Below are 27708 nucleotides of genomic sequence, written 5' to 3' on the forward strand. Positions count from 1 at the left end.
AGTATTGGCGCGCTAGATGTACTAGGGGCCCTCCTGAGTGGGCAAGACTCGTGTAGACGAAGGAGGGAATGATGCAGTACCATGCTTACTCCCCTCACTTGAGGAATCATCTTGGGCATCATTGTCATTATCACATAAATCACATTTATTTAAATGAATAGGAATTCTGGCTTCCCCACATTCAGAACACAGTCTATCTGGTAGTTCAGACATGTTAAACAGGCATAAACTTGATAAGAAAGTACAAAAAACGTTTTGAAATAAAACCGTTACTGTCACTTTAAATTTTAAACTGAACACACTTTATTACTGTAATTGCGAAAAAACATGAAGGAATTGTTCAAAATTCACCAAATTTTCACCACAGTGTCTTAAAGCCTTGAAAATATTGCACACCAATTTTGGAAGCTTTAACCCTTAAAATAACGGAACCGGAGCCGTTTTAAGCTTTAACCCCTTTACAGTCCCTGGTATCTGCTTTGCTGAGACCCAACCAAACCCAAAGGGGAATACGATACCAAATGACGCCTTCAGAAGTCTTTTATAAGTATCAGAGCTCCTCTCACATGCGACTGCATGCCATGCCCTCTCAAAAACAAGTGCGCAACACCGGCGCGAAAATGAGACTCTGCCTATGCTTTGGGAAAGCCCCTAAAGAATAAGGTGTCTAAAACAGTGCCTGCCGATATTATTATATCAAAATACCCAGAATAAATGATTCCTCAAGGCTAAATAAGTGTTAATATCAATCGATTTAGCCCAAAAAAAGGTCTACAGTCTAAATAAGCCCTTGTGAAGCCCTTATTTACAATCGTAATAAACATGGCTTACCGGATCCCATAGGGAAAATGACAGCTTCCAGCATTACATCGTCTTGTTAGAATGTGTCATACCTCAAGCAGCAAAGGACTGCAAACTGTTCCCCCAACTGAAGTTAATTGCTCTCAACAGTCCTGTGTGGAACAGCCATGGATTTTAGTTACGGTTGCTAAAATCATTTTCCTCATACAAACAGAATTCTTCATCTCTTTTCTGTTTCTGAGTAAATAGTACGTACCAGCACTATTTCAAAATAACAAACTCTTGATTGAATAATGAAAAACTACAGTTAAACACTAAAAAACTCTAAGCCATCTCCGTGGAGATGTTGCCTGTACAACGGCAAAGAGAATGACTGGGGTAGGCGGAGCCTAGGAGGGATCATGTGACCAGCTTTGCTGGGCTCTTTGCCATTTCCTGTTGGGGAAGAGAATATCCCACAAGTAAGGATGACGCCGTGGACCGGACACACCTATGTTGGAGAAAAGTTGACTAGAAAATATCTCCTGAACATCTCTATGTAAAAAAGAAAGATATTTTATCTCAAAATGTCATAAGTATTCACACCCCATTGTAAAGTATTTAAGCAGCAAATCAGTATGTCTGTCCCGGGACAGGCAAGGGAGTGAGCCTCGTGAACACTCATCTTATTTCCCTATTCAGTTTAAGGAAGTTTACTATGAAATTTCATGAGAGTTAAGTGAAATCTCATGAGATCACAGTAAAAGAGTTCATGACCTCAGCACTGCTGATGCCGATTTGCTGCTGTTCATTTCTTCATGTTTTATTTTTTTTTTACCTGTAGCTGGGCTGCAGCTAAGTATAACTTTTTACACAGCACTTATTCTGCTGAGCTGAGGAAATTGTGAGGTAAAATATCTTCATTTTTTACATAGAGATGCTCAGGTGATAAATTTTCTGTCAGCTTTTTACAGTTATACTGCATCAGTTTCAAGTGATTTAGCATATGAGTATTATGTCCCTTTAATAGAAGTACATTGGAAAGTTGTTTAAAATTGTATGTTCTATCTTAATCATGAAAAAAAATGTTGTGTTTCATGTTCTTTTAATAATCAAATGTGTAATTCAATCCCTGAAGAAACCACAGTACTTTAGAAAGCTTATTCCCGTAATTCATTAGCAACTACACCCAACTTGATTATCTAAAGAAGGAACACAGAAAGCTTTTACACTTCAAAACACACACATCTGTTTCTGTATTGAACAAGCACACAGTATCACTATTTGATACGTAAATATAGTGATTCATTCATAAACGGTGCAACCACCCCCCTGTGCACTTACCGCAGTCTGAAGGCATTGGTGCTGCCGCTACAGAGAAGGTAATTGGTCTACAGGAGCCAGGGAAACACACTTGGTACCGACGAATAAACTGTACACGGTCTCTTTCGTGGCAAACTTCTGCCAAATCCTCAATGGTCATTTTCTAAAACACTACCTATTAAAGAAAAGAAAAAAAAATCTGAGCACTATAATGACCGTCAATTAAATGTCAGAGGATTAGTAATGCTACTTTTAGAAGGTATCTTTACGTCATAATGAAGTACTTAAAGTTTTGTGCTGAACATTCCCATGAACTGTTGGAATTATTAAAAAAATGTATAATCATCCCAAATCTTAACAGGAGCCTTGTAACAATATTACAAAAATCATGTAAAGCCAAATAAATTTAAACCATCATCACTTTACTCCAATACATCATAAATAACACATCTACATATATACACAAAAAATGTGCCAGGCTTCTTAATATGTGGAGCAGAATTCCTCCTGAATTTGATATCAGTTTGTCAAGAAGTGCCCTAAACTGTCCAAAACAAATTTGACTTGAATCAAAAGATCCCCAGTAGAACAGTATGTTTGATTTCAATTTATTCCCAAAATAAAACAAACAAATATATGCGGTCCCCATCTCACATTAGGTCTGGTAAATGGCACTAAACCTCAGTCTGCTGAGATGTGGGCTATGTATTGCATAACAATAAGTGTCAGCCCCTTCTGGCAGCAAAAGGGTTAACTCTCTGAGTACCAGGAGCTCTGATACACCATCCACACCCAAATTCCAGGAAGATTTTGACATTTTGCTAGGCATCTGTTCAGACATTATTCATATGTGCAGGGTTCAGTCTACAAATGGAAAACTATACAGATATTGTTCCCACGACAAACAGCATAAGTGTTACTTGGATTATATGTAATACGGAAAATACTTAGGGACACACAACTGCAAACATTACATGCTCTAAAATGACATGTTTACCCGCTGCATACATAAAGTCTCACTCAGGAGTCGCATGCAGCTACCAAGCAGAACACAGCCAGTAAGATAATTAGGCTTGGCAGTCACATGATTTGCCAATTACTGGCCATGTTCTGCCTGGAAGCTGCAATGCATGAGACTTTACCTATGTGTTTACCTGGCTCAGGGGGAGTTAAACAAATAGTTGTTTAAGTCAGTAATGCACTAATGGCATGCTCTAACAAATTACAGCATGTTATTTTTACACAATAAAATTATATTCATATAACAAATGATGAAATACAAACTTACTCCCCATACAGTTTATCCCTTTAATGAAGGACAGCAACCTGAATAACCGATAGGAGACTGGTGCATAGAATAGTTACATAACACAGGAAATAAGTTGTATAAAACTACCACTAGAGGCTACTGAAGCATAAAGGTCTAACAGGCAGCGTTGACGGATCTCACACAACACATAGGAAAGGCAAACAGGAGAATCCGTGCAGCAATACACCTATGACCAGGCACCTTTTGTATTTATTAAAGTGATGGTAAACAATAGCTTACTGCGTATATAGATTCACTATAATAGTATTCTATAAACTTCAACCGCCAAAAAAAGTATTCGTTTATAATAGAATTAGAAAGTACCGACCTGACTTTTTTTTTTTACTCTCACTCCGCCCACTGTAATTCTTCACTTCCAACAAGTGACGTCCTTATCCATACCGCCCCCTACATACATCACCGTAATTGTGGGCTCCAGATAATTCGCATACCAATAATTACCAATAATTTGCATACCAATATATTACCCGAATACTATAATCCGCTTGCTTGCCAGAAATCCAAATAAAATCAGTAATGAATGGACGAAACTCTGTTTCAATGTTTAGTAACGTCACTCATTCGATTTGTCAGAGCTAGTACGCATGAGCATCTCCAATTGTGAACGTGCACAAGAATGAAAATGTGATCTGATTTTAACCTTTATTGCGTAACAATATGCATGTGCATTAGGAAATCGCATTGACTAAAGCGAGCCAGTTGGACGGATATCTGATTAGATAATAGAAACACGTCAGAAAAAAAACGATTACGTTAATAGGTTGTATTAGAAGATTGACAGACAGCGGGATTCGACTCTTAGAATAAAATAGTTGACGGTAAGGTAGAGAGAAATAGAAAGCGCTAGTTTATCGAAAATAGTATAGAAAGTGAGTTTACCATCCCTTTAAGGACTCTTCTACTGTAAAGGGGACATGCTGAAGCAAATATTATACTCTCGTATTCATTACAGCAAGTAACATTTGTATCACTAGTAAAGTGCCGTTTATAAGCTCCAAACATTCCAACTCTAGTATGCTTTGTTTATTTGGTATCCTTTGTTGAAAAGGATACCTAGGTAGGCTCAGGAGCTGGGAGCTAGCTGCTGATTGGTGGCTGCATATACATACCTCTTCTCATAGGCTTACAGAAGTGTTCAGCTAGGTCCCAGTAGTGCAATGCTGCTCCTTTAATAAAGGATACCAAGAAAATAAAGCAAAATTGATCAAATAAGTCAATTGAAAAGTTGTTTAAAATTGTATGCTTCTGTGAAAATCATGATAGAAAATGTTTGGTTGTCATGTCCCTTTAAGTTAGCTATGAACAATAATGCATAAAATGTATGTCCTTACAAATCAGAGCATGTCATGTTTGTATGAATGTCCCTTTAATGAGCAAATGAAGATCCAATATACAAAAAAATGAATACATTATTAAAGGGACAGTAAAGTCAAATCCCAAATGTCATACATCTACAGCATATTTTAAAGAACTTTCCAATTTCCTGAGATTGTCAAAGTTATCTGGGATAAAAAAAATGCTAAAATGTCCTGCTGTAATGAATTAGATTGTGTAAGTTTTGCATTAGAATTGCCATTATATATAGACAATGTCTTACTAGTTTGGGTCTAGTAGAAATGTCCAGCCCTGAATGAGTATCTCAGTGCAAGATTTAAAAAAAAAAAGATGTTTTTTCACTTTCCAGTTTCTTTAAAGGGACAACAGCTAAGTCACGTTACACTTTCATGAGACAGACAGAGCATGCAATTCTAAACAACTTTTCTATTTAATTCCATTCTGCTAATTTGCTTTGTTCTCTTGAAGAGCATATCTAGGTAGGCTCATGGGGGCTCAGAAGGGTGCACATGCCGTAAGCACACTATGGCCGCAATGTTTTGTAAAATTGTTTGCAACAATGTATAACACTACTGCCATAGAGTGCTAAACCACGTGCACACTCCTGGGCTTCTATGAGCCTGCCTAGATTTACTCTTTAACAAAGGGTCCAAACAACAAAGCAAATTTGATAATAGATGTAAAACTGTATGTTCTATATAAACCATTAAAGTTTAATTTCATCTTTACTGTCCCCTTAATGTAAACACTAAATATATGATGTGTTTAAAGCAATTATTTGCCTAAGATTAATATGCAGATTTTTAATTTTTTTTTAATATGAAAGAAAATTGGTGTGAAGTTTTAGTGTCCACAAAGCAATAGGCTCGCCCATGTTGTAACCTAGGTTTCCTTCTCTGCTTAGGCCAATTTTAAATGGGACACTAGATTGTACAACCAATGACTGTGTGCTATACAACAGTGTTAATTCTGGAGTCTGTACTTGTAACAGGAACTGTAAAGTTAAATTACAGGAAAATTAGACAAAATAAATAATACATTGCAAATTTTTGTTTAGCATATAGTAAATATTTAATTTTGTAATCTCAGTTTAATGTCCATTCAGATAAAATAGAGAAATTAACTTTATTGCCCCTTTAGTTCAACCACCTCAAAAAAAAAAATATTTATAAATGTAAATAACAGCACACTGTATTCTTCATTTCTACAACTGACATATTTAGACAATGTTATAATTCATAGTAAAATACAACAGCAGCACCATTGTGAAAATTACTGATACATCAGGCTTCTAAAAAGGTAGATTCCAAACATTAAGTTATTAATATAACATACTTTTTTACTACCTCCCTTTCAGTAGCCTGACTTGTTCAATGCTTATCCCATTGGTGTCTAAGTATTGTAAAATGTATTGTCAAACTGGTATGTTTGCCCAATTAAACCGTACAAAGCAGAGGGCGTTTGGAAAAGCAGTCGGATTACTCATAATGCACAAGTTACTCACTAGCCAAGATGTCAAAATACATTTGTATCTTCATGACGGTTAATAATACTGAAGGTAACAGTAGTGTGAGTACTGATAGATGATAGAAACACATGTTCCAAAAACAAATGTGAAATTGTGTACGGCCCCTATTGGTTACATAAAGGGACTTAACTCTTGTAAGGGTCATTAGAGACAAAACGGAAATGTGCATGAGTCATGAGTGTATTTCAGTTTTGTATTCAACTATTTTTTAAATTTCATTGTATTAGCAAAAATGCTTCTAGCAAAAGCTATCACTCACCGTTTCAGAAGCATTTGTACAAATGCTGCATGTGCCCCATACACTAGCACTAGCCTAGCTCAGGGGGCAACCAGTACCGTCTTTCATGTCAGCACTGAAAAGCATAAAAAAGTTGTTTTGTTTTCCTTACAAGAGGATAAATGGTAAAAAGAAGCTCTGATGCATTTTGTAATATCCTAAAGAATGCTGCAACATACTAGGTACAGGCATTGTAGTCCTTTATGGCAATTAAGGGGATAACACAGTAAGTCATTTCATTACAGTTTAATATGTTGCTATCTGTATGTTGAATACATTTTAAAAAGCTGAAAACAAACAATATTATGCCTCTAATGTAAAAAATAAATGCATGTTTCTATATTAAACAATAGGAGAGCTTGGGACTGTATCCTTATACTTCATAGGGAAATTCAAGTATCCTAGGCTAGGTCCCAAGTTAAGACAGTATACACCAATTTTCATATAACTGCATGTAAAAGACACTACTATAAAGAACAAGATGCCCAGATACTGATATAAAAATCCAGTATAAAATTGTTTAAAAACGTACTTAGAAGCTTTCAGTTTAGCTCTGTTGAAAAGGCAGTTGGAAAGCCCACTGCAAGTGGCAAATAAGACACTCCCCCCTCCCCCTTCTTTTGCATATGAAAAGACCCTTTACACAAACAGCAGCAAGCTGGAGAAGGTAGCTGACGGTATTCACATCAAACTTTGGGGCTTGGTTAGGAGTCTGAAAATCAGAGCAATGTTATTTAAAAATAAGCAACAATATACATTTTTTAGAAAATCAAACTTTATGGGCTATATAAATAGATCATCTACAAAACATATATGCAAAGAAAAAATGAGTGTATAATGTCCCTTTAAAGGGACAGTCTACACCAGAATTTTTATTGTTTTAAAAGATAGATAATCCCTTTATTACCCATTCCCCAGTTTTGCATAACCAACACAGTTATATTAATATACATTTTTTTAACCTCTGTGATTATCTTGTATCTAAGCCTCTGCAAACTGCCCCTTTATTTCAGTTCTTTTGACAGACTTGCAGTTTAGCCAATCAATGCCTGCTCCCAGATAACTTCACGTGCACGAGCACATTGTTATCTATATGAAATACATGAACTAACACCCTCTAGTGGTGAAAAACTGTTAAAATGCATTCTGAAAAGAGGTGGCCTTCAAGGTCTAAGAAATTAGCATATGAACCTCCTAGGTTAAGCTTTCAACTAAGAATACCAAGAGAACAAAACAAAATTGGTGATAAAAGCAAATTGGAAAATTGTTTAAAATTACATGCCCTATCTAAATCATGAAAGTTTTTTTTGGCCTAGACTGTCCCCTTAACTGATAGATGGATAAGGTTTGCAAAAGAATGAAAAAACAGGAGAAGCGCTAGTCAAAGCTAAAGGTGCTACAATGAAAACAAAGTAAAATGATTTGCTATGCAAACGAAATGAGAATAAATAAGATAAAATGACTTGCTTTGCAAATATAATTTAATCAAACAGTCATAGAGGTACAAATCCTGCAAAAATAAAGTGAATAAACATGGAGGTATTTAAAAATCGGACGTCTCCGATATGTAAAAACACAAATAAAACAAATGACTACTGTTGCCAATATAGACCTTGTCTCTATATTATGTAGAGGAAGTCGACATAATAACTAAAGTCCTCAGATGAGATAAAAAGAGGATCAAAGCCGGGTTTACTTTTACTAATACTAAGCACCTCAGGCCGCCCATGGCAGAGCGCTATTTTATCAATGAAGTAATGTTAGCCAATAGTGTGCTAGCTATACAGCATAATGTTAACTGGGCCGCACGACTATTGGTTAAGAGGTGGAAACGCCACCTCATTAAAAAAAAAATAGAATTCTGCTGCGGGCGGCCTCAGTCAAATAAAGGATCTTTCAGTATGAAGTATTTTATACTTCACAACTGAAAATCCCCTTTTTTTTGTAGCACTGGTAAATCCTAGCGTTTCAAAAACACTAGGATTCACCATCACTTTAACTCCACCACCTGAAAGGTTAGGAAGCAGTGGTCGCGATCTGTAGGCCAGTATGAGTGTATGAGATTTTCTATATGAATCTCTCCTGTTTGTCTACCCTATCCTTCTGCTATTTGTTTCTTAGAATCTCTATGTGTCTGGCTGGACAGTCAAGAAGAGTTGTCTGTACTTTATTTTCTGGATGTGAAGACCTAAGTATTTCCCTTTCCTGATATAGGAGATTCCTTTTTGTGATTAATCCAGTATATCTCTATCACATGGTTTGCCCCATGTACTCTCTGGTGCCTATATATATATATATATATATATATATATATATATATATATAATATATATATATATATATATATATATATATATATATATATATATATAGTAGCTTTTTGCACTACATAACTATCAACATAACTATCAGACACAACTGAGGTGTATATTTAAAGTAAGACCATAGAAGATCGTGGTGAGTGCTTGCAATAAAAAAGCAAGGTATATGCTGCTTCTTGCAGCGTACAAACCAACTGCACTGGGCTATAAATACTGTAAGATAGGCAACATTCTCTGAATGGGCTCCACTTTTAGTGATTTGGGGAACAGGAGAGTTTGCAGTAAAAGGTAAAATACATATTCTTGGCAATTCTTATCCAAACAAATGGCAGACAATTGTATTTTTGGTACAGCTAGAAATAAATATCTTACTGTCATGTTAAAATCACACAAATCTTCTTAAAGGGTCACTGTAAGTAAATATTTTCTATGCCTGTTACTAACTACCCCAAATACGCTTTTTATCAATAGCATTTCATTAACATAGCTCTACCGTATAGCAGAAATCTTGTCTGCAAATTTAATTGTTTTCCAAACCCACTCAGTGGGTATCCTTTGCTCTGTACCAATCCGTTTACAATACCTAGGTTTCAAAATGGCGCTTTAAACACAAAGTTATTGGTTTAAGTATTTTGAACATGCAGTGCTGAAAATAGTGGGCAGGATAACGTGACATCATCGGCGAATAAAAAAATATAACTTTTAGAACGTTATGAAACTTCATTTTGGAGAAAATATAGGTCAGTAGGTTTTAATTAATGTTTATTAATTTAATATGTTAGTTGTTTAGCTTAAAAATTATAACAGAAAGTAATCCTTTAATATTAAAAACAGCTTTCAAAGGGTTAAAGTTTTATGACCATAAACAATTGCAGACACATGCTATAGGTCCAACCTAGCTTTAGCTGAAATAGCTTGCAAACAAAACACGTGTATTTAATCTTAGAATACGATTTTGCTATATGTTTAACCTGTTCAGGCAAGCTTGGAACCTTAGTTCTTCCACCATTGAGAAACTGAGACATGCAAAAAGCTTACCCTCCCTTTATATGACACAGAGAAGATTTATAAGTTCAAAAGAAATTGCTGCGCGATTTGGAAAAATCAGATGTCGTCTATAAGAGAGCGCAATGTTAAAGGGACAATGCACTTCAAATTGAATATAAAAACCATTTAATACAAATACACTAAAATAAATGTATTTTGTATGCTTTTATTTTAATACAACACTGAAAATTAAGGTTTTCATTGTCTCCTGAGAGGCTTGAGGAGATTTACAACAACCCAGCAACATGCTACACATGTATTGCTTGATCAGTGCAGGAATTCATTTATATCTGCCTCTAACTGGTCACATCAGAGGAGATCCTTGGACTGCAAAACACAAAATGTTCTAACAATCTTAAAGAGACGCTGAAACCAAATCCTTTCTTTTGTGATTCAGATAGGGCATGTAATTTTAAGCAACTTTCTAATTTACTCCTATTAGCAAATGTTCTTTATTCTCTTGGTATCTTTATTTGAAAAGCAAGAATGTAAGTTTAGATGCCTGCCTATTTTTGGTGAACAACCTGGGTTGCTCTTGCTGATTGGTGGTTAAATTCATCCACCAATAAACAAGTGCTGTCAGAGGGTTCTAAACTTTCGTTTTCAAATAAAGATAGCAAGAGAACAAAGAAAAATTGCTAATAGGAGTAAATTATAAAGCTGCTTAAAATTGCATGCTCTATCTGAATCACAAAAGAAAAAAATTGCGTTCAATATCCCTGTAAATGTTTTGAAACGTTTATTTTGTATGCAGATCTTTTGCCAGAGTGCTTAATTTCTGATATATACTAAACATATACAAAACAACGTCCCTTTAATGTTAAAGCAACAATTATATGCGTTGCAAATTGCAATATATGGTAGTGTGAGATATCAGCTGACCCACTATCCAGCAACAATAAATTAGTTAGACTATACTACATTACTAGAAAGCAACATTTACAAACGGAGTTCCCCAAAAGCTATTATAAAGTTGTTGTTCTCTCCTCTACTGACCACCCAAACTTCAGTACCCAATCAAAAGGTCTTCAATACGGTGCTTACCATCTCCATGTCTGTTTGATGTGTAGACTCATAACTCTCACATAATAATTCCCAGTAATCTATCTGTGCCCAAGCTTTGCACCCCCTCTGTATTCCAGAGGCCCTGCTTCACAGTTTTCTCATCTCTGCTTACAGCAGCAATTACCAGAGATGATGACAGATAATGGAAGGTGGATACACAAATATAAGCTCATGTTACAAACACTCGTATTCATATGCTCAACATAGCTTGTTACATCATCATCTATTCTAGATGCCTGGAAAAGTACTCTGCGTAAAGCAAGGGAGTGCCGCCAATAAGGCAGCACCAGATGTTAGACACCTAGCACAAAACCACTGGGTCCCTTAGTTACAGTGCAGTTCTCAGGCATTTTTATTTGCATTAGGATACCTTGAAATGTGTGTGATGATCCAGATTTGTTTTATATGCCTGTGATACCGCGAGGATTCCTTTTTGTGTAACACAGGGATATAAGAGCAATAAAATATTGTAGACTACAAAATATATCTAAACAAGGGGTCAAAAACTTTTTTTTTTTTTTTTTTTTTAAAAACTGCACACCAGTAATAATAAAGCAACCGGGAGTCCCAAACCTGATTTTTTTTTTTTTTTGTATCGGTTTTGATAATATAATAAACATACCCACATTGTATCAGACCCCTGCCTGTTCAGCCCCTCTTTCAGCTCCATAACCATATTATCATTCAGAACCCAGGGCCTACAACCCCTCTGCCAGCCCCATAACCCACCTGCCCCCCAGTCAAATACCCTCAGATCAGACCACTGGCCTGCAGCCCAGCTGTCAACCACATGCCCACATCAGACTTCAAATCAGACCCTCTGTCAGCTCCATAGCCACTTCCAAAATCAGGCATCAGACCCTGCAACTCCCCTGTCAGTTACCATCAGAAAACCCTCAGATCAGACCCTCTGGCACCAGGGTGGATACAAATCAACAAGTTTTTAAGAAATAAAATAAAAATTAAATCAGATTTTATGTCATTCAAATCCGATTTATTTAAAAAAATAATAATTTATATAGGATTTTTTTTCTAAATAAAATGGATAGTTTTCCATTTAAGCTACATTATAGGATTAGTTTTTAGAGTCAGCCATGCTTTCCCAGAGGTTTTGGTAAGATTATACAAGGTATTTATCTAGAAGATATTATCACATATTGGTTTTGTAGTTCTCTGAGCTGTGAATCTGTGTCTGTAGAAATAACATACCCCTTCTTCACTACAATAAACATACAGAGCTGAGAAATAGACCTTAAAAGGGACATAAATTCCATTTATTTATGATTCAGATTGAAAATACAATTTTAAACAACTTTCTGTTTTACTTCTATAATCATATTTGCTTCATTCTCTTGGTATCCTTTGTTGAAGGAGCAGAAATGCACTACTGGGAGCTAGCTGAACACAATCCGTGAGCAAATGACAAGAGGGATGTAATATGCAGCCATCTAGCTCCCAGTAATGGAGTTGCTGCTCCTGAGCCTACCTAGGCATGTTTTTTAACAAAAGCTACCAAGAGAATGAAGCAAACTGGAAAGTTGTTTAAAATTGTATGGTCTATCTGAATAATGAAAGTTTAATTTTAACTTTCCCGTTAAACCCATTGTTTGCCGGCAAATCTGTGTAGACAGAAGCATCCCTTACTAAGTTTCAAGAAGCTCAATGAATAGAAAATTGCTTGGAGAAGGACCTAATTGTGAGAAGGGAGGGGCAAGCAGTAAAAATAAAAGTAAAACCTATGATGTTATTGTTTTAGTTAAATACATTTCAGTTATTATTGAGGTAATGATTATTTTTCTTCTTCCAATAAAGTACAGCTAAAAAGTTGGTAATATATGAATAATTACCCTGTTAAACTGGGGATAGATAACTATTGGGAAGTTAACTAGCTATGTCTTTCTAATGGTATATAAACAAATCAGTCATTTTCTGATGTAACTGGAAAAATAATCTGGAAAGTTATTATTTTAAGAATTTAAAGGGAGAGTCAACTCCAAAATTGTTATTGTTTTGCACAGTCAACACGGTTACATTAATATACTTTTTACCACTGATTACCTTATATCTAAGCCTCTTTTCACAGCCCACTGATCACGTGGCTATTTATTTATTATCTATTGATGTGCATTTTAGCTAATTAGTGCAGTGTCAGCCACACCTCCACAGGCGTGAGCACAATGTTACCTATATGTCCCCCATGGATAAGCAGTCTTGTGAAAAGCTTAAAAAAAAAAAAAAAAAAAAAAAAAAAAAAGCATGGTAAGAGGCTGTCTTTAGTGGCTTAGAAACAGGCAGAAATTTAGAGGCTTAAATGTTATAAAGTATATTATTATAACAATGTTGGTTTTGCAAAGCTGGGGAATGGGTAGTAAACGTGTTATCTATATGTTTAACCCCTTAACGACCAAGGACGTACCAGGCACGTCCTACAAAAAACAGCCATTAGCGACCAAGGACGTGCCTGGTACATCCTCAGAGGTTACAAGCAGTGGAAGCGATTGTGATTGCTACCAGACGCTTTCAGGGTATTGCAGCGATGCCTCAAAATTGAGGCATTGTGCAATACCCTTTTTTAAGCAAGCCGATGCAGAGAGAGACACTCTGTGGCCCTCTCTGCATCGGCCAGCGATGGTGCAGATCATTGGTGGCGTGGGAGGGATACGAGGGAGGTTTGTGGCCCATCGCTGGTGAAGTTCCCGGCGAGCATGGATCCTGTTCTTGCAGTGCGTACGAGGGGGCGGGAGCGTGCGAGGGGGTGAGAGCACCCGCATGCACGCTACATTAAGTGCTATGTATGGGAAGGAGGGAGGGGGAAAAAGTGTTGGGAAAGTAATCTGGTAAGGGGGAGGGGGGTACAGTATTGAGGGGGGGCAGCTACACTACAGAAAATGTTTGTTTGTTTTTTTTATTTTAGCAAACTGGGTACTGGCAGACAGATGCCAGTACCCAAGATAGTGAAAAATAGGTAGAGGGGGGGAGGGTTAGAGAGCTGTTTGGGAGGTTGAGGGCTAAGGGGGGGATATAACACTGCAGAATATATATAACAAATTAAAAATATATATATATAAAAAAAAAAATCCTTTTATTTTAGTACTGGCAGACTTTCTGCCAGTACTTTAGATGACAGTGACATTTGTGAGGTGGGGGAGTTAAGAGAGCTGTTTGAGAGGAGTCAGGGGGTGGGATGTGTCAGGTGGGAGGCTGATCTCTACACTAAAGGTAAAATTAACCCTACAAATTACCTAATTAACCCTTTCCCTGCTGGGCATAATACAAGTGTGGTGCACAGCGGCATTTAGCGGCCTTCTAATTACCAAAAAGCAATGCCAAAGCCATATATGTCTGCTATTTCAGAACAAAGGGGATCCCAGAGAAGCATTTACAATCATTTGTGCCATAATTGCACAATCTGTTTGTAAATAATTTCAGTGAGAAACCTAAAGTTAGTCAAAAAATTAACAATTTTTTTTCTTATTTCATCGCATTTGGCAGTGAAATGGTGGCATGAAATATACTAAAATGGGCCTAGATCAATACTTTGGGTTGTCTACTAAAAAAAATATATATACACATGTGAAGGGTTATTCAGAGATTACTGACAGATAGTGTTACAATGTAACTATAGCAGATTTTTTCAATGGTTTGGAAATAGCTACTTGTACTTATTGCCCGATAACTTCCAAAAAAAAGCAAAGAATACGTAAACATTGGGTATTTCTAAACTCAGGACAAAATTTAGAAACTAGTTAGAATGGGTGTTTTCTGGTGGTTGTAGATGTGTAACAGATTTTGGGGGTCAAAGTAAAAAAAAAAGTGTGTTTTTTTTTCCCATCATATTTTATATATAAAAAAAAAAAAATTATAGTAAATTATAAGATATGATGAAAATAATGGTATCTTTAGAAAGTCCATTTAATGGTGAGAAAAACTGTGTATAATATGTGTGAGGAATATTACAGCTTAACACAAACACTGCAGAAATGTTAAAATAGCCCTGGTCGTTAACAGTAAGAAAATTTAAAAAAAGAAATGGTCTGGTCACTAAGGGGTTAAACAATAACAATTTTAATGTTGACTGCCCCTTTAAATCAAGCTTTACAGACTAGTGATTTAAATCAAAACCACCCTGCCTAGCACTGCAGTCATAAACATACTCACATCAGACATCAAATCAGACCCCAGGCATTGCAGCCCACATGTAATCCACATGCCCAAATGAAACCTCAAATCAGACCCCCGGCACTGCAGATCCTTTGTTAGTCACATACCTACATAAGACCTCAGATCAGACCCCCGGCACTGCAGATCCTTTGTTAGTCACATACCTACATAAGACCTCAGATCAGACCCCCGGCACTGCAGATCCTTTGTTAGTCACATACCTACATAAGACCTCAGATCAGACCCCCGGCACTGCAGATCCTTTGTTAGTCACATACCTACATAAGACCTCAGATCAGACCCCCGGCACTGCAGATCCTTTGTTAGTCACATACCTACATAAGACCTCAGATCAGACCTCCGGCACTGCAGATCCTTTGTTAGTCACATACCTACATAAGACCTCAGATCAGACGCCTGGCCCTGCAGCCCAGTTGTCTTCCACGTCCGACCTTAAAGGGACAGTCTACACTAGAATATTTATTGTTTTAAAAGATAGATAATCCCTTTATTACCCATTCCCCAGTTTTGCATAACCAACACAGTTATATTAATATACTTTTTACCTGTGTGATTATCTTGTATCTAAGTCTCTGCAAACTGCCCCTTATTTCAGTTCTTTTGACAGACTTGCATTTTAGCAAATTAGTGCGGGCTCTTAGGAACTTCACGTGTGGCCTTCAAGGGCTTAGAAATTAGCATATGAACCTTTTAGATTTAGCTTTCAACTAAGAATAAAAAAAGAACAAAGCAAAATTGGTGCTAGAAGTAAATTGAAAAATTGTTTAAAATGACATGCCCTATCTGAATAATGAAAGTTTGTTTTGGACTAGACTGTCCCTTTAAATCAGACCCCGGCCCTGTAGACCCTCTGTCACATACCCACTTCAGACCTCAAATCAGAACGCTAGCCCTGCAGACCCTCTCTCAGCCACATACTCACATGAGACGTCCAATTAGACCCATGGCCCTGCAGACCCTCTCTCAGCCACATACTCACATGAGACGTCCAATTAGACCCATGGCCCTGCAGACCCTCTGTCAGCCACATACTCACATGAGACGTCCAATTAGACCCATGGCCCTGCAGACCCTCTGTCAGCCACATACTTACATCCGACCTCTGATTAGACCCCTGGCCCTGCAGACCCTCTGTCACCCACATACTTACATCCGACCTCTGATTAGACCCCTGGCCCTGCAGACCCTCTGTCAGCCACATACTTACATCAGACCCCTGGGCCCTGCAGACCCTCTGTCAGCCACATACTTACATCAGACCCCTGGGCCCTGCAGACCCTCTGTCAGCCACATACTTACATCAGACCACTGGGCCCTGCAGACCCTCTGTCAGCCACATACTTACATCAGACCCCTGGGCCCTGCAGACCCTCTGTCAGCCACATACTTACATCAGACCCCTGGGCCATGCAGACCCTCTGTCAGCCACATACTTACATCAGACCCCTGGGCCCTGCAGACCCTCTGTCAGCCACATACTTACATCAGACCCCTGGGCCCTGCAGACCCTCTGTCAGCCACATACTTACATCAGACCCTCTGTCACCCACATGCTTACATCAGACCCCTGGGCCCTGCAGACCCTCTGTCAGCCACATACTTACATCAGACCCCTGGGCCCTGCAGACCCTCTGTCACCCACATACTTACATCAGACCCCTGGGCCATGCAGACCCTCTGTCACCCACATACTTACATCAGACCCCTGGGCCCTGCAGACCCTCTGTCAGCCACATACTCACATCAGACCCCTGGGCCCTGCAGACCCTCTGTCAGCCACATACTCACATCAGACCCCTGGGCCCTGCAGACCCTCTGTCAGCCACATACTTACATCAGACCCCTGGGCCCTGCAGACCCTCTGTCAGCCACATACTTACATCAGACCCCTGGGCCCTGCAGACCCTCTGTCAGCCACATACTTACATCAGACCCCTGGGCCCTGCAGACCCTCTGTCACCCACATACTTACATCAGACCCCTGGGCCATGCAGACCCTCTGTCAGCCACATACTCACATCAGACCCCTGGGCCCTGCAGACCCTCTGTCACCCACATACTCACATCAGACCCCTGGGCCCTGCAGACCCTCTGTCACCCACATACTCACATCAGACCCCTGGGCCCTGCAGACCCTCTGTCACCCACATACTCACATCAGACCCCTGGGCCATGCAGACCCTCTGTCAGCCACATACTCACATCAGACCCCTGGGCCCTGCAGACCCTCTGTCAGCCACATACTTACATCAGACCCCTGGGCCATGCAGACCCTCTGTCACCCACATACTTACATCAGACCCCTGGGCCATGCAGACCCTCTGTCACCCACATACTTACATCAGACCCCTGGGCCATGCAGACCCTCTGTCACCCACATACTTACATCAGACCCCTGGGCCCTGCAGACCCTCTGTCACCCACATACTTACATCAGACCCCTGGGCCCTGCAGACCCTCTGTCACCCACATACTTACATCAGACCTCAGATCGGACCCTTAGCCCTGCAGCACCCCCTGTCACCCACATACTTACATCAGACCTCAGATCAGATTTCTGTCCCTACAGAAACTGTCACCCACATCAGACCCCTGGGCCCTGCAGACCCTCTGTCAGCCACATACTCACATCAGACCTCAGATCGGACCCTTGGCCCTGCAGCACCCCCTGTCACCCACATACTTACATCAGACCCCTGGGCCATGCAGACCATATCAGCCACATAACCACATCAGATCAGACTCCTGGCCCTACAGACACTGTCACCCACATCAGACCCCTGGGCCCTGCAGACCCTCTGTCACCCACATACTCACATCAGACCCCCTGCAGCACCTCTGTCACCCACATCAGACCACAGATCAGACCCCTGGACCTGCAGCACTTCTGTCACCCACATCAGACGGCCTTGCCGACCCCGTTATTCACATACCCACACCAGACTTCAGACCCAGTCCAACAACTCAACTGTCAGCCCCAAACAAACATGTGATCAGACCCATGGCCCTAAAAAGTCTTTTCCCTTACTATACACCTGGGGCCTATGTTGTCTGCTTCCTCCATTTACGCTGTGAACAGCCGAGCTGGGCTGACTGCCATTTTGTTTTAAATAATTTCTTCCTCAGGACAAACTGTGTGACTCATCTGTGGGATGTAATACCCCAGAAACATGGTGAGCAGTTACTGCTCCATCATTAACCAGAACATGAAACACTAACTATAAAAAGAACAGCGCCCATAAGCAAAACAAAAACATTCATGGTGGTGGGGGGGCGGAGCAAGCCTTGAGACAGAGCGGTCGCATATTGCCACAGCTCCACAAAATATGCCTGATATTTCATAAATTTGACCACTCGGCTGCTCTCAAAATGCTACTAACTTAAGGCTAAACTCTAGTGGATTCAGTTGGGCGATCTGGATTCCAAAAAGATAGTAGAGAAGCCGACTTTTGCCCAGTTTTATCTGAGGACTCATTGCGGAAGCCATTGAGGAACGGCCATTTTCCTAGCTGTGTGGCGCACTTCTAATCTCCAACGTTTGAGCCCTGCATTTTATATCTACCCGGATTGCTGCTGGAGGACAGAGAGCTCAATCCTATATACATACAGGATTATTTACCTTAAATAGCGGTACTTGTCGCCATGGAGGCAGCTTGCCAGACTATTGAGACGCTGCTGCGGGACTTTGTGACTGAATGTTCCACTCTGGTGGCAAACTGTTTTGGCTCCTGGCCTTCCCCCAGCGGGGACGGAGTGATCCTGACAGCAGAGTCGGTTGTGGCTAATATTGATCGAGAGGCAGAGCGGCAGTGGAGACCTATGGTATCTGGTCCTTTACTCTTTGGCGCGCAGCTTGATATGGAGCAAGAGGCTGAGATGATAGGCCAACACACGGGGTCTGGAGTATACCTACCTGATAATGTTGCAGACCGGATGAAAATACAGGCCGAGTCATGGGAAGATCTAACTTACCGACATAGCAAGACCGCGTCGGCTTTGCTAACATGGATGCTGGAGACAACGTTGGGTGGAAACGCAGGGACTCCCCTTGATGAGAGATCCATCTTTGTTCTTAGGCTTGCTAAATGTGATGTTCTATGTGGCCGCAACCTAGGAGACACGTTGAATCTCCTGTTCAACCTGGCAAAGACATTATTTGGGAGAAAGTACCCTATAAACATCTCCCGATCTGCATGCATACAGTTAGTTGGAGTGGGGTGAGCTTTCCGGGTAATAACAGGGACAGCTGTGATTACAAATCGGACAAGCTGCAGTTACACTGACTTATATTTGTTTATGAATAACAAGTTCATTAGTTCTATTTGTGTTTTTTCGCCATGTTTATTAGGCTTAACAGTGTTTTAGGGCTGTTGTACCTTTGCTATTTTGGCTTAATTACTAACGGCTGCATGAGATCAATGCAGGAGTTATACCCACTATTTATTCTAGAGGTTTTTTAACATGTTTAAGCCATAACATTTTAAGTCCTTGATATCTGCTTAGATAATGAATACCTCAGTATATAGAGTTTCATATAACATATTCAACTAAAGTTTTATTTGTATCTACTGTTAAGGGAAGACTATTTGTTGACAACAATATTTACTCATTCTAGGTATAATGCTTGGGTTTACGAATGTGATAGGATGATATCTGTGAAACCCTACGTGACTGCATGTTTTTCTGTACTGTTCCTTACCCAAATATGTAACTTTCAGGCATGGGTGATATTTTATATTATTTTTAGCTAATGACATGCTAATATTCACTAAGGCAGGAGGTGTTAAAGCCATCATGGTCCTTCCTCTATTTTTCCTTGCTCACAATTCCGCTGTCTGCGGCCGAGACAGTGAAATATAAAACCTTAAGCTACTTATAACCCCTATAAAGCAAAAGTTAGGAATATGGGTAAGATTAGATTTGCCAGCTTAGATTCCTAGCTGGGAGCAAATATTCCTTTAGAATTCCTACATTGTTTGAGCGGTAGTCAATAAAGATCCCCTAGATATAATATAAGAGGTGATTTACACATAGGTCTAGGATATTGGATGTTTGCCTTATGCTCTCCCTCATGTATTCACACTACGAGCTCGCCCAACCTACCTGGTATTAGGCTATAAATTCAAGCGTAAAGCAGATTAGCTGATACTTGATACTCCCAAGCATTGCCACATCCCAAATAAGGCTAGATTACATAATAGATAGTTTGCAATAGTTTTAAGCACTGGAAAGTTCTACCCCACTTATGTATTATCTTTACTATTGCTACACTATTAATGTCTACCCTAGTATTGGTATATTTGTTTATATATATATATATATATATGCATGCCTGTTCAACTTTCTCATTTTTAGCTATAATACGCAGAGACTTACTTGACACATGGGAATGTACTTTTAGTGCCAGTTTATAGCTTTGGTATGTCCTAACATTTCTAGTATAGTCCTATACTGTTTGGTCCCTCACATACGGACGCAACATGGACTGCTGATAATCTCCTACACTTTCCCCACAGTGTTTAGGGCTGTTTATCCTCTATTAGTTGTTGAGTCTATTGTTCCACTCAGTTCCCTATATATCAACTGCCTATAGCGTCTGCGCTACTGTTAGATCTGAGACAGTTCCATATTACTGAACTGATGTTTCTTGCTCAGTGTATATTTGCGAATTTATCTACACATCTATAAAATAAGCCTACTATGTATATATATATTTTCCCAAGAGTAAAACCGATAGCCCATAATTGGCCATGCCTGGGCTCCCATCAACTTAGTCAATTAGGTTAGTTGATAATGTTTTCTTTTTTAATATGTTTCTATAATGCTAGGCTCCGCCCCCCCCCCCCCCCCGTTTGGAGCTTATTTATTAAGCGAAGGGACACAGATCCCATCGATCACCCCCTAAAATTTATATTAGAGTACTTCATTACAGTCATGCTTGATAAACTTTTTTTTATCATATATCTATATGTTTATAGCCTGGAGGACCCAAAAAGGGCCCTATATGTTGTAGATCCCACCGTACTCTTCTTTATTTAAGTCAATATAGCGGCCATTAATAGCCCCTTCCCTATTTTGTCTGCTGCTCCCTCTATTATGATACATTTGAGTGATTAGGCCCATAGTGGTCCATATTTGTTCTAAGGGGATTGGGTAGCAGATAATATAAATAAAAATGAGGTCTCATTTTTATAATTCAATTTGCGAGGAAGACTGGTAGTGCAAGCCATGTTACTGATATAAGTTTATTTTTTTCTTTAAGAATCTCTGCTAGGATTGTCCCAATAGCTAGAGTTATGCTAATTATGAACATTAACAATATTTGTTTTTGGGCTAACTAATTTCACAGTCTTTATGTAGACTACTGTTTTAATATTAGTTTGTTTTTGCTCCTTATGGTCCTATATTCTATTGTAACAGGTTTCCTGAGAATACTGCAAATTGAATTTTCAATGTATGACTTGCGTTTTGAAAACCTCAATAAAAATTGTTTTTTAAAAAAAAAAAAAAACATTCATGGTGGTGTGTTCATTGTAGTTTAACTGAAACTAATTATCATATGTTTATTTCTAACCATTCAGTTAACCAAAACAATGTCACATAGCACAAGTAGCACAATCTAAAAACAAGCAATTCCTTCTCAATATCTTAAGCCTTTTAGATATGCAATGACACAACAGGTCGTCCAATGGCGTCAGCACCTGTATGTGTGATGATGGAAAATGATTATAATTAACACATATCACCAGCATATAAATGTTCTTCTTCAAAATCATCATGGAAAGAAAAACACACATTAAAATGAGTTACACCATAACGAGAGAGAGACAGAGACAGAGAGACAGAGAGAGAGACAGAGACAGAGACAGAGACAGAGAGAGAGAGAGAGAGAGAGAGAGAGGCAATGGCTGGAATCTCATACTAGCAATAAAACACAATATATGTACATTGTACAAAAAGCAGCTTACTAGTTAGCTCTAGAAGAATCAGAAGAGATTTATAATCTCCAAACACAGCGTACATCTAACAATCCTTAGAAGGTCCATTGAGGGTCTGTTCTTGCTACAGACCAAAACCAGAAAGTTATGGCTGGCCCAGTTCCTTAGTTATATCATGCTAAATATCATTGCTACGACAGGCAATAACTTTTAAAATAGCGTAGCTTGGGAGATATTATGGCCACATATACAGCAGCAACTTGATAATAGCTCCAATCCTTCCTGTATACACTAACAGCTCAAACAATGATTTCAGGATACAGTTCCGATGAAACAAGCCACTTATAGCATACATTTCAGTAAAGGCTCTTTATATAATTTAATAAATCAGTCACCCAGCAGATATAGCAGCACCACTTTACACGTGTGTGTCCTATTTATACACATATATGGAGGTATATATTCTGATTATATATATATATATATATATATATATATATATATATATATATATATATATATATATATATATATATATATATATATATATATATATATATATGTATATTTTTTTTTTTTTTTTCTTTCTATAAGCCCGGTATCGGGTATGCACCAGGAAACTATTTATTTTCGGCCTTTGGCCTTCAGGTCAGAGCTATATTTTCTGTATTTCTATATATTCTCACTGTATTAATATATATGCACTATAATTAATTAAAAAGTTCATCACCCAGGTGAAACAAAATTCACCCATAATGCCTGTTAAGCAAACAGATAAAAGAAACAGGTTAACAGATGTCAGTATAGGTTCTACACCTGAAGCAATGGTACCTTTAGCAGACACTCGCTCTTTAATATAACAGCTGTCTGATTTTTTTTCACCGCCAATTTGAGTCAATTAAAAAAGATTTAACTAATATATCATCTGAGTTAATGTCTTTGTCTACTGAAATGAGGCAATTTGGTTCAAGAATAACAGAAGCAGAAAGTAGAATTTCTGACTTAGAAAATATAGTTAATTCCTAAGAAAACACCCTGTATAAACAAGAAACCCAAATCTCTAACTTGCAGAATCGTATGGATCGCTCCAAGCGAAACAATATCAGAATAGTAGGTTTACCAGAGAGCCCAGAGTTTGATGATTTGTTGAAATTTACATCCACTTACCTTTCACAAGCATTAGGTCTCTCTGCACAGCAGATCCCTCTAGAGATTGAAAAGACTCACAGAGTTGGTATTAAGAAACACAATATCTCTGGATTTAATAATCCCAGAATGTGTATTTTCAAATGTCTTAAAATCCAGGATAAAATAGAATTGTTAAAGTTATAAAAAAAAAATGCAAGGGTCTTTTACAATAGCAAATACTAAAATATTTATATTCAGCAGAAACTTCCGCTAAAAGAAAGTTTATGGCCCCGTACTGCACACAATGGATCAGTAAAGGTTTTAAAGCCTTTATGACATACCCAGCCAAGATTATTGTAGATCATAATGGTAATAGATCGGTTCTCAATAATGCTGGTGAAGCAAAAGAGTTTATTGCTGGTAAAGGATGAGTTTATTTAAAGTAATAACTTTATGCAACTGCTTGTGTATTTATTTAGAGATTGATATGATATTGCAATGTTTTTTTGTTTGTTTTTTCCCTTTCTTTCTCCCGCTGTGTTTTTGTTTATTTCTATCAACAGTTATATACAAATATTTAGAGTAATCAGGATGTACAAGAGTCTTTCTGGGACAGAATTAAAATCCCCAAGATAATGGAAGAAGATATATTGACTCTGAATGCCCCAATCTCTGAGGAGGAAATCAGTAGAGCAACAAAGCTGCAGGCCGAGATTGCTTACCAGCAGAATTCTACAAAATATTAGCAGTAGATATAAAGGAGGTATTACAGAACCTATTTAATTATTATTTTTGTACTAGTAATCCTACTAGTACTAGTAATGTCAGTGCATTTTTCAGCGACTAATATCTCTTTAATTCTTAAAAAAGGGAAAAATCCACAAGATACTGCTTCTTATCGTCCCATCTCTGTTTTAAATACAGATTACAAATTGTTATCTTCTATTATTGCTAATAAATTATCCCGGTGCATAGAGAAAATTATACATATGGATCAGACTGGTTTCATGCTGGGCAGAAACTCTGCGAAACATTTGCAAAGTGATCACGTTTGTAGATTATTAATATTGTGAAAAATGTAATAAGAATAGTATGTTACAGGATGTGGCACTTTTGACTTTAGATGCTGAATAAGCTTGTGACTATCTATTGGCAATATATTTTTTCTACTATAAATACATTTGGATTTAAAGGCCATTTTGCCCAGTATGTGCAGAAATTGTATAACCATCCTATTTCTTTTCTACTTATCAATAATTGTCTTTCTCCTAAAATCATACTAAAAAGAGGAACGCGTCAAGGATGCCCCTTATCTCCTTTACTATTTAATATAGCATTAGAACCACTTGCTATTAAATTAAGAGAAACTATGAAGGAAATTGTTCTGGGCCTGCATCAGCTTAATGTACTGCTCTATGCGGATGATCTATTGCTTTTCTTGGAAAATACGAGACTATCAATTTCTTTAGCATTACAGTGTCTTAATGAATTTAGTCTATTTTCAGGGTAAAAGATACATTTTCAAAAAAGTGAGTTACTGTGGCTTAATATGTCAAAAGTAAGCCTACAAGATCACCCATTCAAAATAGTAGAAACTATTAAATATCTAGGGACTTTAATTCATAAGAACCAAAAAAAATAGTACTCTCTCAATTTTCATTCACTTCTAGATAAAATAAAAAGCAGATCTGGAAGTGTGGGTTTCTTATGCGTTATCAATAACGGCACATATCAATTTAATCAAATCAATAATCTTCCCCCGATTGCTATATCCTCTTCAAAATCTGCCAGTTTTTATACCTAAGTCAGATCTTAGTAAATTAATGTCATGGTTTGCTAGATTTATTTGGGGAGGTAAGAAAGCCCGGATTTCCCTAGATAGATTAACCCCTTAACGACCGAGGACGTGCAGGGTACGTCCTCAAAAAAAAGGCAGTTAACGCCTGAGAACGTACCCTGCACGTCCTCGGTGTGGAAAGCAGCTGGAAGCGATCCTGCTCGCTTCCAGCTGCTTTCCGGTTATTGCAGTGATGCCTCGATATGGAGGCATCCTGCAATAACTCTAGATGGCCATCCGATGCAGAGAGAGCCACTCTGTGGCCCTCTCTGCACCGGACATCGATGGCCGGTATCATCGGTGGGTGGGAGCCGACTTGGGAGGCGGGTGGGCGGCCATCGATGGGCCGGGTAATGTAGAGGGGGGCGGCGGGCGGGCGCGTGCACGGGGCGGGAGCGGGTGGGAACGCTACACTACAGAAAATATGAAAGTGTATAAAAGTTTGAGAAAGGGGTATTTTAGTTTGAAAAATATAAATCGAAGGTAGGAGGGGGTGGGGGGGTTGGTCTTTGGTGGGGCAGGGAGCTACACTACAGAAAAGGGGAAAAATTAAAAAATATGATCAATTTTATTCTAAACTGGGTACTGGCAGACAGCTGCCAGTACCCAAGATGGCAGCCATTAAGACAGAGGGGGAGAGTTAGAGAGCTGTTTGGTGGGGGATCAGTCAGGTTGGGGGCTAAAGGGGGGTCCTACAGAGCAGCATATGTAAATATGCCTTTTCTTTAAAAAAAAAAAAAGCCCAAATATAGCTTTTATTTTAGTACTGGCAGTTTCTGCCAGTACTTAAGATGGCGGGGACAATTGTGGGGTGGGGGAGGGAAGAGAGCTGTTTGGGAGGGATCAGGGGGTCTGATGTTTCAGGTGGGAGGCTAAGCTCTACACTAAAGCTAAAATTAACCCTGCAAGCTCCCTACAAGCTACCTAATTAACCCCTTCACTGCTAGCCATAATACGTGTGATGCGCATTTAGCGGCCTAAGTACCAAAAAGCAACGCCAAAGCCATATATGTCTGCTATTTCTGAACAAAGGGGATCACAGAGAAAAATTTACAACCATTTATGCCATAATTGCACAAGCTGTTTGTAAATAATTTCAGTGAGAAACAAAAAGTTTGTGAAAAAGGGAACTTTTTTTTTTTTTATTTGATCGCATTTGGCGGTGAAATGGTGGCATGAAATATACCAAAATTCGCCTAGATCAATACTTTGGGATGTCTTCTAAAAAAAAATATATACATGTCAAGGGATATTCAGGGATTCCTGACAGATATCAGTGTCCCAATGTAACTAGCGCTAATCTTGAATAAAATGGTTTGGAAATAGCAAAGTGCTACTTGTATTTACGGCCCTATAACTTGCAAAAAAAGCAAAGAACATGTAAACATTGGGTTTTCTAAACTCAGGACAAATTTAGAAACTATTTAGCATGGGTGTTTTATGGTGGTTGTAGATGTGTAACAGATTTTGGGGGTCAAAGTTAGAAAAAGTGTGTTTTTTCCATTTTTTTCTCATATTTTATAAATTTTTTTATAATAAATTATAAGATATGATGAAAATAATGGTATCTTTGGAAAGTCCATTTAATGGCGAGAAAAACGGTATATAATGTGTGGGTACAGTAAATGAGCAAGAGGAAAATTACAGCTAAACACAAACACCGCAAAAATGTAAAAATAGCCTTGGTCCCAAACGGACAGAAAATGAAAAAGTGCTGTGGTCATTAAGGGGTTAATGCAAAAAAAAAAAAAAAAAAAGAGTTTGCAGGATTGGCGTTGCCAGATATTAAATTACACAATTGGGCTGCATTATGTAAAAATGCAATCGATTGGTTGGCAGAGAGGAATATTTTCTCGTCTTCCAATATAGAGAATTATTTTATCTCCTTTTTCTTTAGGAGCTATCCTACATTGCCCCCTTGGGTCATTGCCTCAATATTTCTAGCCTTATATCATTTAAATATATAATTGCATGGCATAAATGCTGTATGCTAATTGAGGCTGATTCTAGTTTTTCTAAGTATTTACCTATCAGAGGCAATCCACAATTTACTCCAGGGTTATATAATGAGGTGTTCAAAATGTGGGGTGAAATGGGCCTTAACTATGTCTCAGAAATAGTTGGAGAGAAGACATTTTATTAACACTCATAATTTTGATTATGAGATGTTTGATGCATGGCATGATATTGAGATATGTAATAAAAAAAATGTACTATAGGTGATGCCTCTATCTCTCTCCTGTATGACATTATGCTGGCCAAACAAGGTGCTCTATTTATAGATAAATTATTGGTCAGATGGGAAGGTCTCTTTCCGGACATGGAGGCAGTTAGAATCAAAAAAAGTTTTGTAGCTTTAAAGGCATGTACGATTTCAACAAGTTGGAAAGAGTCTCACATAAAGGTAATAACTACTACTTAACCCTGTATAGGTTGAATAGAATGTACCCAGCAATATCTGCAGATTGCCCTAGATGATGAAATTTAAATGCAGACCCTACTACATATGCTGTGGTACTGTCCCAAGATTTTCCAATTGTGGCAAAAAATAGCGTTCTGGCTATCGAGGATATTTGAGACCATGGTCGAGCTATCCCCTGAAATTATCTTTTTCTTG

General features: G+C 38.4%; 1 protein-coding gene across 1 annotated transcript in view; it reads right to left on the reverse strand.

Annotated features, from left to right (window-relative positions):
* The window catches only part of CLIP4 (CAP-Gly domain containing linker protein family member 4), a 340478-nt gene that overhangs the window by 308260 nt on the left and 4510 nt on the right, over window positions 1-27708 (reverse strand). Inside the window, exon 2 of the mRNA XM_053712642.1 lies at window positions 2125-2278. Coding sequence (XP_053568617.1) covers window positions 2125-2263 — 139 coding nt within the window. The 5' untranslated portion in view covers window positions 2264-2278. The remainder of the gene's footprint in view (window positions 1-2124; window positions 2279-27708) is intronic.

Source organism: Bombina bombina, chromosome 4, assembly GCF_027579735.1.
Source record: "Bombina bombina isolate aBomBom1 chromosome 4, aBomBom1.pri, whole genome shotgun sequence".
Classification (NCBI taxonomy): domain Eukaryota; kingdom Metazoa; phylum Chordata; class Amphibia; order Anura; family Bombinatoridae; genus Bombina; species Bombina bombina.